Here is a 16,779-nt window from a genome sequence, read left to right as displayed (position 1 = left end):
CAATGGAAATACGTTAACTTCCCTCCCTCTCCCTCAGATTTGGACTGGAAAGCAGAATGAGGGAGAAAGGTTTGATTTACAGAATAGAATACAGAATAACAGAATACAGAATAAGGCCTTGGAATAGTGCATCCAATGTTGGTCACCACGATGTAAAAAAGATGTTGAGACTCTGGAAAGAGTGCAGAGAAGAGCAACAAAGATGATTAGGGGACTGGAGGCTGAAACATATAAGGAACGGCTGCTGGAATTGGGTACGTCTAGTTTAATGAAGAGAAGGACGAGGGGGGACATGATAGCAGCGTTCCAGTATCTCAGGGGCTGCCCCAAAGAAGAGGGAGTCAAGCTATTCTCCAAAGCCCCTGAAGGCAGGACAAGAAGCAACAGGTGGAAACTAACCAAGGAGAGAAGCAACCTAGAACTAAGGAGAAACTTCCTGACAGTGAGAACAATTAACCAGTGGAACCACCTGCCTCCAGAAGCGGTGAATGCTCCAACACTGGAAGTTTTTAAGAAGAGACTGGACAGCCATTTGTCCGAAATGGTATAGGGTTTCCTGCCTGAGCAGGGGGATGGACTAGATGACCTCCAAGGTCCCTTCCAACTTTATTCTATTCTAAGAGATTGGACAGCCATTTGTCTGAAACGATATAGGGTTTCCTGCCTGAGCAGGGAGTTGGACTAGATGACCTCCAAGGTCCCTTCCATTATTATTATTATTATTATTATTATTATTATTATTATTATTATTATTATTATTATTATTATTATTATTATTATTATTATTATTATTATTATATGGTCCTAAGTCCCTTCTTTTCAGTGCTGTTGCAAATTCGGTCACTAAACGAACAGTTGCATATATTTTCAAGGACTGTACAGGCAGCCCTCGACTCGCCGCCGTTCATTTAGTGACCGTGCAAAGTTACAACGGCCCTGGGAAAAGCGACTTAGGACCGTGTTGCACTGTTACGCCCGCTTCCCCCACGGTCACGCGATCAGAATTCAAAGGCTTGGCAATTGCTTCACAGTTACGACCGTAGCTTTTTCCCAGGGTTAGGTGATTCCCCCTTTTGCGGCCTTGTGACAAGCAAAGTCAAGATTCACTTAACAACCGGCTTATTAACATATCAACTGCAGTGATTCGCTTAACGACTGTGGCAAAACTCACTTAACAAACGTCTCACTTAACAAGAGATTTGGGGCTCCCTTGCGGTCGTAAGTTGAGGACTACCTATAAACAGTTAAATGCATGGAAAGCTTTCTGGGAAAATCTTCCCTCCCACACACACACACACACACCCTTCCCGGTCTGCAGCTGCTGATATAGCTGAACTGTGTATAAAGTACCATCCCATAATTATGTTTTCCTAGTCTGTCTTTAGCCCCCCCCCCCCAAAAAAAAGCTTCATTACCCTCTTGGCAGGAGCAAAGTGGCTGAAGGGTAAACAAAAGAGGGCATTTTGCAGCCACGTGGAAGAGTCTAAAAAGGTCATAAAAAGAGGTTTTACAAAGAGTCAGACATGTCTTGATTTCAAAGTCAACACCTCCCCTCCCCATAAAAGCTTCAATTACCAGACCAGACTGCATCACACACACACCCTAATCCTGAACAATCTGCGTGCAGCTTTGCTTAATTTTTACCGTTGTTTTCAGCACTGAGGACCCTCACCCTGGAAAAAAACAGACTGAAAAATAGCGTGCCTGGCTGAGGAATTCTGGGAGTTGGAAGTCCACAAGTCATCAAAGGGCCAAGTTTGAAGACCCCTGGTCTAGGGTCTCCTGCTCCAGCAGGGAGGTTGAACTAGATTAGATCTCCAAGGTCCCTTCCAAGCCTGTGATTCGGTCTGGGGATCGCCTAGTGGTCTCCCATCCAATGCAAAGTGGTCACCAGACTTGGCAGAACTTCAGACTCCGGCAAATAGAACTAAGGAGAAACTTCCTGACAGTTAGAACAATTAACCAGTGGAACCACCTGCCTCCAGAAGCGGTGAATGCTCCAACACTGGAAGTTTTTAAGAAGAGACTGGACAGCCATTTGTCTGAAATGGAATAGGGTTTCCTGCCTGAGCAGGGGGTTGGACTAGATGACCTCCAAGGTCCCTTCCAACTTTATCATCATCATCATCATCATCATCATCATCATTATGTTGTTGTTGTTATTATTATTATTATTATTATTATTATTATTATTATTATTATTATTATTATTGATCATCGCAGTCAGCCAGATGTTCAGACTGGATTTGGCATTTTTGTCTACCTATCGAGTCTAACAATAATAATAATAATAATAATAATAATAATAATAATAATAATAATAATAATAATAATAATAATAATAATAATAATAATAATAATATCATCCCAAGGAAATTGGTTTTCCGGGTGTGTGTGCGGGGTGTGTGTGTGCAATCCTTCCCCAACCTCTTGCAGCACCTTTTGCAAACCAGTTTTTTGCGGGTCTCCTGCCCCCAAAAAGGTTGCAAACCGCCCCTCCCAAGGGACGCCCCTTCTTGTGCAAAGGAGAGGGACCGGCGGGGGTCCTTTGCCCCAGGACAACAACCCCCCCAACCCTGAAACAGGGTTCCCACTGCATCTCCGGGCTTCCCAACACAGCAACGAGAAACGCGCGGCATCCGAAGAATTCCCCGGGGACGCGAGACTACAACTCCCGTCATGCCCCGGGCGGTCGGCGGCGGCGGTCGCCATAGCAACGGGAGAAGCCCGACGCAAACCAGGCCGCGATGGGGCAGGATTACTACGTGGTGCTGGAGCTGAACCGCAACGCCAAGGATGCGGACATCAAGAAGGCGTGAGGGCCCGGGGTGGAGGCTGCAAGGCGGGCAGAAAGAGGGGTGCCTCTCCAGGCGCGTGGGATTGCAACGCCCATCCTCCTTGGCCGTGCAGCATGGGCTTGGCGGAGCCTCCGCCCATCTCCCACTTTGCCCCTTTTGAGAATCCCTGCATTTGCAGGCTGCATGGACGTGGGGAGCTCCGAAATGGTATAAGGTTTCCTGCCTGAGCAGGGGGTTGGACTAGATGACCTCCAAGGTCCCTTCCAACTTTTTATTATTATTATTATTATTATTATTATTATTATTATTATTATTATTATTATTATTATTATTATTATTATTATTATTATTATTATTATTATTCCCCCCTCCTGTGCAACGGGCAAGGAACCCCCCCCCAAATCTGCCCTCTTAGTGCAGGGCTCTGCAAATTTGGCAACTTTTACGACTTGTGGACTTCAACTCCCAGAATTCCCTGACCTAAAAGCATTCTGGCTGGGGAATGCTGGGAGTTGAAGTCCACAAGGGTTTAAAAGTTGCCAAGTAAGGCACTGCTTCTGCATCTGGGCCACTTGAAGAGATGTGGACTTCAACTCCCAGAATTCCCTGTCTTAAAGCACTCTGGCTGGGGAATGCTGGGAGTCGAAGTCCACAAGGGGTTAAATGTATCCAAATTCGGAGACCCCCTGCACTAAGGCAGTGCTTTCTCCATCTGGGCCACTTGAAGACATGTGGACTTCATCTCCCAGAATTCCCTGTCTTAAAGCACACTTTGAATGAGGAATGCTGGGAGTCGAAGTCCATACCCCTTCAAGCGCTGCTCTAGGGGGTGGCCCAAGGCTTTGCGCCACCCCCGAACTTGCAAAGATGCAAAAAGCATTGAACGAGTGAAAGCGATGCCCCAACACAGCTTAACAAACCTGGCAAAGCCGGTTGTGTGAATCCAGTGTTGGGCGTTCGGGATGCCTGGAACAAAAAGTGCAGCTTCTCTCTGTGTGGTTTGCAGATATCGGAAGCTGGCCTTGAAGTATCACCCGCTAAAGAACAAGGAGCCGTGGGCTCCTGGGAAATTCAAGCAGTTGGCCGAAGCCTACGATGTCCTAAGCGACCGTAAGTAAAGGAAAGGAGACCACACAGAGATGCAGCACGGAAGATCTGCTTCTCTACGACATCCAAGGGTCTTCTCCTCCCATTATACAACTGTGGGCTAAGCTGTCTCTTACTGACTGTTCCCTAAGCATCCTTTCTTCCTATTCTTCAAGGTCTTTCTCACACGCCATTAAATCAAGGACGCTGAAGAGGATTTAGATCAGTGTTTCTCAAAAAAAAAAAAAAGGGTAGACCTCAATTCCCAGAATTCCCGTGGCTGGGGCATTTTGGGAGTTGAGGTCCATCCATCTTAAAGTGTCCAAAATTGAGAAACACAGCCATGTGCTGCAGCTGCCGAAAAAGGCAACACAATTCTAGGCTGCATTAACAGAGGGATAGAATCAAAATCACGTGAAGTATTAATACCACTTTACAAGGCCTTGGTAAGGCCACACTTGGAATATGGCATCCAGTTTTGGTCACCAGGATGTAAAAAAGATGTTGAGACTCTGGAAAGAGTACAGAGAAGAGCAACGAAGATGATTAGGGGACTGGAGGCTAAAACATAGAAGGAACGGTTGCTGGAATTGGGTATGTCCAGTTTAACGAAGAGAAGGACGAGGGGGGACATGATAGCAGTCTTCCAGTATCTCAGGGGCTGCCCCAAAGAAGAGGCAGTCAAGCTATTCTCCAAAGCGCCTGAAGGCAGGACAAGAAGCAACGGATGGAAACTGATCAAGGAGAGAAGCAACCTAGAACTAAGGAGAAACTTCCTGACAGTGAGAACAATTAACCAGTGGAACAACCTGCCTCCAGAAGTGGTGAATGCTCCAACACTGGAAGTTTTTAAGAAGAGACTGAACAGCCATTTGTCCGAAATGGTGTAGGGTTTTCTGCCTGAGCAGGGGGTTGGACTAGATGACCTCCAAGGTCCCTTCCAACTTTATTATTATTATTATTATTATTATTATTATTATTATTATTATTATTATTATTATTATTATTATTATTATTATTATTATTATTATATGGACACAGGCTCTTTTCCGGTAAGTAGAAGAGGAAGGAAGAGAGCAAACTGAAGAACGCAACAAGAACAACTTGTGTGTGTGTGGGGAAAAAAAAGAGCTCCTCTCTTTTCTGCAAGGTCCACAGGTAGTCCTCAACGTACGACCGCAACTAGCTGAAAATTTCTGTCGCTAAGCCGGGGCAGTTCTTAAGCAAATTTTGGCCCTGTTGTTAAGTGGAATCTCAGTTGTTAAGTTAGTCACACGGTCGTTAAGCGAATCTGGCTCCCCCGTTGACTTCGCTTGTGAGAAGGTCACAAAATTAGGAATCACATGTCTGAAATGATGTAGGGTTCCTGCCTGAGCAGTGGGTTGGACTCGATGATCTCCAAGGTCCCTTCCAACTTTATTATTATTATTATTATTATTATTATTATTATTATTATTATTATTATTATTATTATTATTATTATTATTATTATTATTATTATTATTATTATTATTATTATTATTATCCCGGGACACTGCAACCGTCCTAAGTACATGCCAGTTTCCAAGCCTCTGAATTTTGGTGACCATGAAGATGCCGCAACACTTGTAAGTGTGAAAAACGATCCTAGGTCTCTTTTTCCAGTGCCGTTGTAACTTCAAACAGTCACTAAATGAACTGTTGTAAGTCGAGGACTTCCTATATACAATACGGTGCCCACCGATTATTTTTCCTTCCTCTTTTTTTTGTCTGAAATGGTCTACGGTTTCCTGCCTGAACAGGGGGTTGGACTAGATGACCTCCAAGGTCCCTTTCAACTTTCTTCTTCTTCTTCTTCTTCTTCTTCTTCTTCTTCTTCTTCTTCTTCTTCTTCTTCTTCTTCTTCTTCTTCTTCTTCTTCTTCTTCTTCTTTCTTCTTCTTCTTCTTCTTCTTCTTCTTCTTCTCTATTATTACTATTATTATTATTATTATTATTATTATTATTATTATTATTATTTGCCCAGCTAAATGTTGCCTCTTTGATCTTTAGCTGTGAAGAAAGCCGTGTACGATAAGTTTGCCGAGGAGGGTCTGAAGGGAGGAATCCCCCTGGAGTTTGGCATTGACACCCCCTGGACTGAAGGCTACATCTTCCATGGAAACCCTGATAAAGTTTTCCGTGATTTCTTCGGAGGAGACAACCCCTTCTCTGGTAGGTTCGGACAACCCACCTGTTCGCCTGCGACTTGCAGGTCAGCGTTATGTCTGAGTGAAGTCCAGGAGACGGGCAGGAGAGCAGCTTCTAGCCAGCGTACCAGGCCTGTTTATGTGAGTCTAGATACCAACAAAAACTCTCATCCCAAATAGAACTACCTGTATTTAGTCAGGCTGGTGCAGTGCTTTTCAACCTTGCTAACTTATATATATAGAATAGAGCTAGAAGGAACCTTGGAGGTCTTCTAGTCCAGCCCCCTGCTCAAGCAGGAGAACCTATGCCGTCTCAGAAAAGTGGCTGTCTAGTCTGTTCTTAAAGACCTCCAGTGATGGAGCGCCCACGATTTCTAGTGGCAAGCTGTTCCACTGGTTAATTGTCCTCACTGTTAGGAAGTTTCTCCTTAATTCCAGGTTGCTTCTCTCCTTGGTCAGTTTCCAATCCTTGTTTCTCGTCCTTCCCTCTGGTGCTTTGGAGAATAGTTTGACCCCCTCTTCTTTGTGGCAGCCCCCCAAATACTGGAATTCTGCTATCACGTCTCCCCTATTTCTTCTTTCCTTTAGACTAGCCAGACCCAAGTCCCGCAGCCGTTCTTCATATCTTTTGATCTCCAGGCCTTGGATCATCTTAGTTGCTCTTCTCTGAATTTTTTTCCAAACTCTCAATATCTTTTTTGTGATATGGTGACCAAAACTGGAGGCAGTATTCCAGGTGTGTCCTCACTAGGGTTTTATAAAGCGGTACTAGTACTTCGCGTGATCTTGATTCTATGCCTTTTCAAGATGTAAGGACTTCAGCTCCCAGAATGCCTCAGCCGTCACGGGGAATTCTGGGAGTTGAAGTCCGCCCATCTTAAGATTGTCAAGTTTGGCAAACACTAGGCCGGCGGAAGGTAACCGGTGCCCACCTCTCCTCTCCCCGCTTTAGAATTCTACACTGCGGAAGGGGCCGAAGTAAACATGGCTTTTGGGGGTCTCCGCGGCCGTGGGGTGAAGAAGCAGGACCCCCCCATCGAACGGGACCTCTACCTGTCCCTTGAAGACCTGTTTTTTGGGTGCACCAAGAAAATAAAAATCTCGCGGAGGGTAAGGGAGGAAAACATGAGGTGGAAGGAGGTTTAAGGTGTGTGTGTGTGTGTGTGTGTGTGTGTGTTTTGGATCAGGGAGGGAGTTTTCACACAAAATGGGGGCGGGACTTTGATCTCTTGGCTGCCATCTTGAAGTTTTTGACTCGTTTTGCTGTGCCCATCTTGTCCCCATCAGAATTGGGGCAGAATTGACAACTGGCATGTACCTCCGTTGTGTTGTGACAGCACAACTGTCCTAACACCAAGCTTAGTAGGGCTGTCGACTGTGCAGATGAACAACTAAGCTTGTGTAGGTAATCCACAACTATCAACCATAACTGAGCCCAGAATTACAGTCGTAAGCCGTGCCGGTCGCTAAACGGATCGCCACGTGACTGACTACAAGTAGTTCTTGACTTACAACGGTTCGTTTAGTGACCGTTTAAAGTTGCAATGGCGCTGAAAAGGGTGACTGGTGACCGTTTTTCACACTTACGGGTCGTGGTCACGTGATCAAAATTCAGAGGCTTGGCAACTGGCGTGTACTTAGGACGGTTGCAGTGTCCCCATCGTCACATGATCAAAATCCAGACGTTGGGCAACTGACTCATACTTACGACTGAGTTGAAGTCCACAAGTCTTAAAGTTGCCAAGTTTGAAGACTACCGCTGTATGTGAACGGTATCCCCCCCCCAATCTCTTTCCAAACCCTCAGGTGATGAACGAGGACGGTCACGCCTCCACCATTAAAGATAAGATCCTAACAATCGATGTTCAGCCCGGATGGAAGTCGGGGACTAAGATCACTTTTAAAGAGGAAGGAGACCAGGTGAGGTGAAGCAAGGACAGGTGAGGTGGTAGGACTGCTAATATAAATCTTTCCATTCCCCACCATTCAGCCAGAACTGAACAGAGTTGGAAGGGATCTTGGAGGTCATCTAGTCCAGCCCCCTGCTCAAGCAGGAGGCTCTATGCCATTCCAGTCAAGTGGCAGTCCAGTCTCTTCTTAAAAACCTACAGCGATGGAGCACCCACAACTTCCGAAGGCAACTTCCATCCCACTCATTAATTAACACAATAACAGTGTTGGAAGGGACCTTGAAGGTCTTCTAGTCCAGCCCCCTGCTCAAGCAGGAGACCCTTTACCATTCCAAACAAGTGGCTGTCCAGTCTCTTCTTGAAAACTTCCAGTGATGGAGAAGGAAGGAAGGAAGGAAGGAAGGAAGGAAGGAAGGAAGGAAGGAAGGAAGGAAAGCAGAATAACAGAATAGCAGAGTTGGAAGGGGCCTTGGAGGTCTTCTAGTCCAGCCCCCTGCTCAAGCAGGAGACCCTCTACCATTCCAACCAAGTGGCTGTCCAGTCTCTTCTTAAAAACGTCCAGTGATGGAGCGGCCACGATTTCTGGAGGCAACTTCCGTTCCACCAGTTAATTGTTCTGTCAGGACATTTTTCCTTACTGCTAACTTGTTTGAAGTTGAGAGAACTCTCTCTCTAATCCAGGGGTCTTCAAACATGGCCCTTTTTTGACTTGTGGACTTCAACTCCCAGAATTCCTCAGCCAGGCATGCTGGCTGATGAATTCTGGGAGTTGAAGTCCACGAGTCATGAAGGGGCCAAAGTTTCCCTCATGCTGGCTCAGGAATTCTGGGAGTTGAAGTCCACGAGTCATGAAGGGGGCCATAGTTCCCCCATGCTGGCTGAGGAATTCTGGGAGTTGAAGTCCACGAGTCATGAAGGGGCCATAGTTCCCCCATGCTGGCTGAGGAGTTCTGGGAGTTGAAGTCCACGAGTCATGAAGGGGCCATAGTTCCCCCATGCTGGCTCAGGAATTCTGGGAGTTGAAGTCCACGAGTCATGAAGGGGCCATTGTTCCCCCATGCTGGCTCAGGAATTCTGGGAGTTGAAGTCCACGAGTCATGAAGGGGCCATAGTTCCCCCATGCTGGCTCAGGAATTCTGGGAGTTGAAGTCCACAAGCCATGAAGGGGCCATTGTTCCCCCATGCTGGCTCAGGAATTCTGGGAGTTGGTCCACAAGTTATGAAGGGGCCATAGTTCCCCCATGCTGGCTCAGGAATTCTGGGAGTTGAAGTCCACGAGTCATGAAGGGGCCATAGTTCCCCCATGTTGGCTGAGGAATTCTGGGAGTTGAAGTCTTAAAGTTGCCAAGGTTGAAGACCCCTGCCTTATACCATTTCAGACAAATGGCTGTCCAATCGCTTCTCAAAAATCTCCAGTGATAATACAGTTAAAACGAGCCTGGCAGGCTGATCACCTGGAGGAACAATTCAACTGCACACACCTTTGCTTCCCTTGGATAATCCGAAGGGTTAATATAGGTTGTGAGAAATCTCCTTTTTCAACCCTGCCCGACCTTACCCCCATTCCTGGTCTTTCATTTTAGGGTCCCAACATTATCCCTGCGGATATCATCTTCATTGTGAAGGAGAAACTCCATCCCAGGTTTAAACGGGAGGACGACAACCTGCTCTACGTGGCCAGCATCCCTCTGGGAAAGGTAACGCAAAGACTAGGCAGGGGGAACCAAAGGCTGCTGTCGTTTACGCTAACACACACACACACACACACATACAATGACACACAGGCGGGGTGTCCACCTATCATGTATAACCATGCTTGGGTTACGTATGGTTTACTTGATCCTGAGCTGGTATGGACTCTTAGTGGCTTCATAGATTAGACCAGCGGTCTTCAAACGTGCCCCTTTTATGACTTGTGGACTTCAACTCCCAGAATTCCTCAGCCAGCATGGGGGAACTGTGGCCCCTTCATGACTTGTGGACTTCAACTCCCAGAATTCCTGAGCCAGCCCTGGCTGGGGAATTCTGGGAGTTGAGGTCCATCCATGCTGACTGGGGAATTCTGGGAGTTGAAGTCCATCCATGCTGACAGGAATTTTAGGTGAAGAATTCCTGAGCCCGCATGGGGGAACTATGGCCCCTTCATGATTTGTGGACTTCAACTCCCAGAATTCCTGAGCTAGCATGGGGGAACTATGGCCCTTTTATGACTTGTGGACTTCAACTCCCAGAATTCCTCAGCCAGCATGTCTGGCTGAGGAATTCTGGGAGTTGAAGTCCACAAGTCATAAAAGGGCCATGTTTGAAGACCCCTGGGTTAGACCTTCTCCATGGTGATCTGTCCCAACCTGGTCCTTCAAACAACTAGTTGTAACTCGCTTTAATCAGTTCGAGGACTCTCTGTGTTGTGCAAATGCATCCCTGGGTCATTCTGGGATAGCAAATCTCAGCCGGTCCCTGTCTATTACTCCCCCAGGCCCTGATAGGCTGCACGGTGGACGTGAGGACTCTGGATGACCGGCTGTTGAACATCCCCATCAATGACATTGTCCAGTAAGTGCCGTCTTGGAGGAAGGGGAGGGTCTGGGGAGCTGACGGTTAACCCCTCCCTGGCTGCGTTCACACCACCGATCATTGTGGCATGGTTAACCAAACAACCTCCGTTTTGCAGAAGGCAAAGATGGCGCACAGGTGCTTTTTCTTGAGGCCACTGGACTTTCTTGTTTTCATCTGCAGACGTTTCGCTTCTCATCCAAGAAGCTTCTTCGGCTCTGACTAGATGGTGGGGAATGAAAGGATTTATACTCCTTGCAGAAAAACTGGTCATTTGCATCCTATTAGAAGGTTATTGAGGCCACTTGGAGGTTTGTGTGTGTGTCCTCAGGGTCACCCGAGTGGTACAAATGGGTGTGGAGCCTTCTTGGAGCTGCGGAAAGGATTGTGTTGCAAATTGGAGATAGATAGGTTACCCATTTGCATCACTCAGGATACAAAAAAACCTCCAAGTGGCCTCAACGGCTCTCTAAAAGAAGGCAAACGACCAGTTTTTCTGAAAGGAGTATAAATCCTTCCACTCCCCACCATCCAGTCAGAACCTGAAGAAGCTTCTGGGATGAGAAGCGAAACGTCCTCAAAGAAAAACAGGAAAGTCCAGTTGCCTCCTGAAAAAAATCATGACCTGGATGACGGAGAATCTCCAGAGAACGCAAAGGGTCTGTATTTAGCAGAAGGGGAAAGCTCGCTTCGAAGAGCAGGAAGCAGAGCCGCGTAACCTCGAACTCGCAACCCGGGGGGAGGTTTATTGGGCAGCGAAATGTGCTCTTGCTGCCCAAGCTGGGAGAAGTAATGAGAACATTAAAAGCCATTTGTTTAGTGACAACGGCAGAAAATGTTGATCCCGTGATCCATGGGGGTTCTGCAACCGTCGTATGTGCAAAAAGCGGGTCATAAAGTCACTTTTTTCAGTGCCCTTGTGCAGGTGGTCCTCAACTTACGACTATAATTGAGCCCCAGCATTTCTGTCGTTAAGCGAAACATTTGTTAACCGGGTTTTGCCCCGTTTTACGACTTTTCTTGCCACGGTGGCGAAGGAAATCGCTGAAGTTGTTAAGTGAGTAACACCGTCGTTAAGTGAATCTGGCTTCCTCCATTGACTCTGCTGGTCAGACGGTCACAAAAAGGGGATCACGACACTGCAACCGTCATAAGTCCATGTCAGTTTCCAAGCGTTTGGATTTTGATCCCGTGCTGCAAAGGTCGTCAAGTGTGAAAAAACGTTAAAGTTTTCCCAATGCCGTTGTAACTTTGAACGGTCACTAAAAGAGCTGTTGTAAGGCGAGGACTACCTGTAATTTCAGTCACTAAACAAATGGCTGCAAATTCGAGGATTGTCTTGTGTTTGTGTCTGGCTTCCCAGCTGCTCTCCTTTCCCCCCAACCACCATCTTTTTCTTTTCCTTTTTTTTTTAAATTAAATATGTTTTATTGACTTTTTTAACAGAATCACCTTAATATTTGGCAAACAGTGTGTTGTCTGGGTTTATATTTAAAAAACCGATTGATAACAATGAGTTTCTCTGATTCTATAGTCCACAAAATAGCTTCGCTTGGTTTTCTTTCCTCCCGATAATATTCTCTTTTGCCAACCTTGAATTAATACAGGGCTTATATCCTTGGGATAAACGACAATTAAATATAGACATTTTTTCTAATGCTTCTGCAAATGATAACCGCGTCAATATAAAGCTTCTTTTTTTGATTGCCTCGTCATAGATCCTGCTTACAAAAAAATCTTATTTAAATTGAAATAACCACCGCTGTCTCTTTCATCCTTTTGCAGCCCCAAGTACTTCAAAGTGGTCCCCGGCGAGGGGATGCCGTTTCCCCAAGACCCCACCTGCAAGGGAGACCTCTTCATGTACTTTGACATCCTCTTCCCGGCCAGACTCACCCCGGCCAAGAAGGCCCTCGTGAGGGAAGCCCTCCTGATGTGAAGACCACCCTCCCAGTAGACCCGGCCGCTCTCCCCCAACCTTTTTTTTTTTTTTTTTTAAATAATAATAAATTAAAACGTTTTCTATTGAGTTTAGATGCCAAGGACTCCTTGCAGTGGTGGGATTCAAAGACCCGAACAACCGGTTCTCTGTGTGGATGCAGGCCTGGGCCTCTGAGGCCTAGAACAGCCCTCCGGAAGTGGCATCCACGCACTTCCGGCAGGCTGCTCTAGGCCAGGGCTTTTCAACCATTTCACCCATTGTACAACTTTTAGAATATGGCAACATCCGAGTACCACCAGTCGCCTAGCAAGGTGTCAAAAACCTGATGACCAAAAAAAAAAAAAAGGAAAAAAGTGATAAAGTACAGGTAGTCCTCGACTTACAACAGTTCGCTTAGTGACTGTTCGAAGTTACAATGGCCCTGAAAAAAGTGCCCCCCAAGCCACAGCCGAGCAAGACACCTGCCTGCCCGGCCAGCCGCGCTCTTCCTCCTGTCCGAGGGTTTCATTGTTGTGAGCATTTCTGTTGAGGATTGGCAGTGGGGGTGGGGTGGGGGGGTGTTTGGTTTTTATTCCTCCCGTCTGCTGGGTGGTTGCAGCAGGTTTTGGTCCCTTCACATGACCCTTGGGACACTGTGACCGTCATAAATATGAATCAGTGGCCAAGCATCTGAATGTAAATCACAAGACCCTGGAGAGGCTGCAACATTCCAGCTGATTGGTGTTTCTTCAGGGCTCAGCAGAAGCACCAGGATCAGCGCTGAGCTCCAGCTGGAATCTGGTGCTGATCCTGGCGCTTCCACTGAGCCGACAGCCCCGAAGAAGCGCCAATCAGCTGGAAAGCAGCACTGATCCTGGGGCTTCCGCTGAGCCCTGACAGCCCTGCAGCTCCAGCCGTCTCTCACTCAGGCTTGTGCGGTGCTGCCACCGGTTCAGCTCATTCCCCTCCCGCGCTACCACTTTTCTAGGATAGTGGCGTACCACCTGCCAGGTGCCAATGTACCACAGGTGGTACCCATACCACTGGTTGAAAAGCCCTGCTCTAGGCCTGGGAGGCCTCCTCCAGGCCTCTAAGGCCTAGAACAGATTTCCGGAAGTGGCATCCACGCACTTCCTGCAGGCTGCTCTAGGCCCGGGAGGCCTTTAAGGCCTAGAACAGACTTCCGGAAGTGGCATCCACGCACTTCTGGTGGGCTATTCTAGACCTGAGAGGCCTCCTCCAGGCCTCTGAGGCCTCCGGAAGCAGTGTGTATTCAGCCGGTTCTCCGAACTCAACAAATTTTAGCTACCAGTTCTGCCGAACTGGTGGGAACCAGCTGAATCCCACCGCTGACTCCTACGGAATGGCAGGGAACATCAGTGCCGTAGTCATAGTAGAATAGTAGCATACAATAGAGCTGGTTCGTACTTATGACGGTCGTTGTGTCCCGGGGGGGTCACATGATCCAAATTCAGCCGCTTAGCAACCGGCTCATATTTGTGACGGTCGCCATGTTCCCGGGAGTCACGTGATCCCCTTTTGCGACCTTCTGACAAGCAAAGTCAATGGGGGAAGGCCAGATTCACTTAACAACCCTGTGACTCCCTTAACAACTGCAGTGATTCACTTAACAACTCGTGACGGGAAAGGTCATAAAACGGGGCAACTCACTTTACAAACGTCTCGCTGAACGGCGGAAATTTTAGCCTTCATGGTGGTCGTAAGTCGAGGCAGCCGAGTCAGCCGCCTCCTGAAACCACCCCTTATCCCCACAGATGCCGCAGGAGTGGCAACAAAGAAAATTGTGCCCACCCACATCTACACACACACACACAAAATCCAGATTTGATTTCAGTTCGAAGAGGATAGAACGGAGAACGAAAATGGGGTGCTTTTCTGCTTGAGCTTTATTTAAAAAAAAAAAAAAAAGATCGACATGCGCAGCGCGTGTTTTTTGTGTATGTTTTTTTTTTAAAAAAGATAAAAGATCATTGCAACAACATCACAAACAATTTCACAGCAGGCTGGCCCACCGAAGAAGCTTTTAAGTGCCATTTTTCTTTTCTTTTCCCCCCCCCCCCAAATTTGCAGCTGGAAAAAAGTGCCGGTAAGCCAGATCGTCCTTCAGTCAGCTCCGCCGAAAAGAACAGTTCAAGCGTGGGAAATCTGGGTTCAAGATCCTTTGCAGGTTTCAGGGTTTGAATTCAGCTTTGTAATGCGAGTAAAGGCCTTGCAAGAGCCAAGCAGGAGGGTGTCCCAAATGCATTTGGGCTGCAGCCCTCCCCTCCCCAATTGCAGCAATTTGGAGACCGTTGCAACCTTTGAAAGACATCTGGGAGATTAGGAGGCTTGGGAAAGTCGATTTTTTCCCGAGTCCCCAAAAGGGGAATTAATTAAATGGAATTAACTGGCCAAGCGAAGCCCTTTGCGACGATTCGAAGTTGAGTTGTGCGAGTGGGACAAAAATCCATCCATTTGTGTTCCAGGGGTGTGCAAGGTAGTTAGGACAAAAGTAAGACTTCTGGTATAAACATGGTGTAAGATAAGTGCGGGCATCTCAGATTCTCCAGCGTGTTTAAAAAGCGTCCTTTTCCAAACAGCAGGCGTTAAAATTGAGACTGGACTATGGTCCAACCAAGATAAATTACTTTTTTAAAAAAAAAAAAGACAGCAGGAGCGTCGGCAGATTCCGATAGCAACAGCTACAGCCAGGTCGAGACGTACAAGCGTAAAAACCATTCCAACATTTTTAAAATGGGAAATCCACAGTTTTTTTAGAAATGCATCGGTCCGGGAGAAGGGAGGGGATGGATTCATAGGATCTGGACAAAAGTTTAAATTTTGCCTGGCCGGTCAGCTCAGGATGGGGTCACCCACGATGCCCGGGCTGCCATCATGGCGCGCTTCAGCTGTTCGTATGTCACAAACATCACCACGTTCCAGGATCCCAGCCGAAGGAAGGAGGGCGTAAAGCTAAGAGGGAGAAAAGAAGGAAAATGTTGCGTAAGGAAATCAGTAGAGGTGATTTAAAGCAAGGTTTTTTGACAATTAGCCAGTGGAACTACCTGCCTCCAGAAGTGGTGAATGCTCCAAGTTTTTAAGAAGAGACTGGACAGCCATTTGTCTGAAATGGTATAGGGTTTCCTGCCTGAGCAGGGGGTTGGACTAGATGACCTCCAAGGTCCCTTCCAACGTTATTACTATTATTATTATTATAACTTGGGCAGCTTTCAGATGGGTGGACTTCAACTCCCACAATCCCTCAGCTGGCCAAATTCTTTCCCCTTTGAATGATTTTCTGGGGAACAAAAACAGCACGGAAGGGGCTCCTGCCAAATTCATCCAATTAATGGCCTCCCATTCTTAGCACACCAGTTATATTTAATAACTGCCTCCTTTACAGATAGATCTCGATTTAACAATCATTCGTTTTAGTGACCGTTCAGGTTTACAACGGCACCGAGGAAAGGGACCTAGGATCGTTTTTCACACAAGGATTGCAGCCTCCCCGCAGTCACGTGATCGAAATTCAGACACTGGGCAACTGGCATGGACTTAATGACGGTTGCAGTGTCCCGGGGTCATGTAAATCACCTTTTGGGACCCCGTGACAAGCAAAGTCAATGGGGGAAGCAGATTCACTTCACAAACAGTGTGACTCACAACAACAGCAGTTATTCCCTTAACAAGTGTGATAAGAAAGGTTGTGAAATGAGGCAAAGCTCACTTAACAAATGTCTCACTTAGTGACAAAATTTGGGGCTCTGTTTATTTTTTGCAAGCCATCCAGAGTCACTGAAAATGAGTAGGTGGCCATATAAATTCTCATAGATAGGTAGGTAGGTAGGTAGATGAGAGAGAGAGAGAGAGAGAGAGAGAGAGAGAGAGAGAGAGATAGATGATAGATGATAGAGATAGAAAGAGAGATATAGTGATATATATAGAGATAATGATATAGATAATGATAGAGAGATAATGATAGATGCTAGAATAGAAAGATAGATAATGATAGATGATAGAGATAGAAAGATAGATATAGTGATAGATGATAGATATATATAGAGATAATGATATATCCAAATTTCTTTTTTCTGACAAAGAGTAAAGAATTAAATTGGGAGACTAAGATGGACCATTTCTGGCTTTTTTGCCTTCATCAGTTAGCCATACCCTTTATGGGATTCGAACCTGGGCAGTTATACATACTAGGCAGTGATTTAGTCACTGAGCCACAGGTTCTCTTCCCCTCTTTGCCAGCAGAGTCAAGGGAGTAATTATAGGGAGTTCAGACAGATTGGTCTGATTGTGAACACCTTGACATTTTCAACTGCCATACTGCAGTTT

At 46.6% G+C, this 16,779-nt stretch overlaps 2 protein-coding genes across 2 annotated transcripts in view; one reads left to right on the top strand and one right to left on the bottom strand.

Moving 5' to 3' along the window:
• Positions 1-2,732: 2,732 nt before the first annotated feature.
• Positions 2,733-12,487, top strand: DNAJB13 (DnaJ heat shock protein family (Hsp40) member B13). Its single transcript, XM_015815498.1, has 8 exons — positions 2,733-2,815; positions 3,805-3,908; positions 5,915-6,076; positions 7,004-7,161; positions 7,858-7,971; positions 9,545-9,658; positions 10,438-10,514; positions 12,300-12,487. The coding sequence occupies exons 1-8, from the start codon at positions 2,748-2,750 to the stop codon at positions 12,451-12,453; spliced, it is 951 nt and encodes a 316-aa protein (XP_015670984.1). The 5' UTR covers positions 2,733-2,747; the 3' UTR covers positions 12,454-12,487.
• Positions 12,488-15,293: 2,806 nt separating this feature from the next.
• The window catches only part of LOC107287046 (mitochondrial uncoupling protein 2-like), an 8,583-nt gene continuing 7,097 nt past the window's right edge, over positions 15,294-16,779 (bottom strand). Inside the window, exon 6 of the mRNA XM_015815499.1 lies at positions 15,294-15,408. Coding sequence (XP_015670985.1) covers positions 15,294-15,408 — 115 coding nt within the window. The remainder of the gene's footprint in view (positions 15,409-16,779) is intronic.

Source organism: Protobothrops mucrosquamatus, unplaced genomic scaffold, assembly GCF_001527695.2.
Source record: "Protobothrops mucrosquamatus isolate PMUCROS unplaced genomic scaffold, P.Mucros_1.0 scaffold344, whole genome shotgun sequence".
Taxonomy (NCBI): domain Eukaryota; kingdom Metazoa; phylum Chordata; class Lepidosauria; order Squamata; family Viperidae; genus Protobothrops; species Protobothrops mucrosquamatus.
This window is presented reverse-complemented; position numbering and strand designations above follow the sequence as displayed.

Bases quoted from the DNA above. Each gene is read 5' to 3' on its own strand.
- DNAJB13 (XM_015815498.1), top strand. From the start codon at position 2,748: ATGGGGCAGGATTACTACGTGGTGCTGGAGCTGAACCGCAACGCCAAG. The intron at 3,909-5,914 runs GTAAGTAAAGGA...TTTGATCTTTAG, and splicing joins CTACGATGTCCTAAGCGACC to CTGTGAAGAAAGCCGTGTAC. The intron at 7,162-7,857 runs GTAAGGGAGGAA...CCAAACCCTCAG, and splicing joins AAATAAAAATCTCGCGGAGG to GTGATGAACGAGGACGGTCA.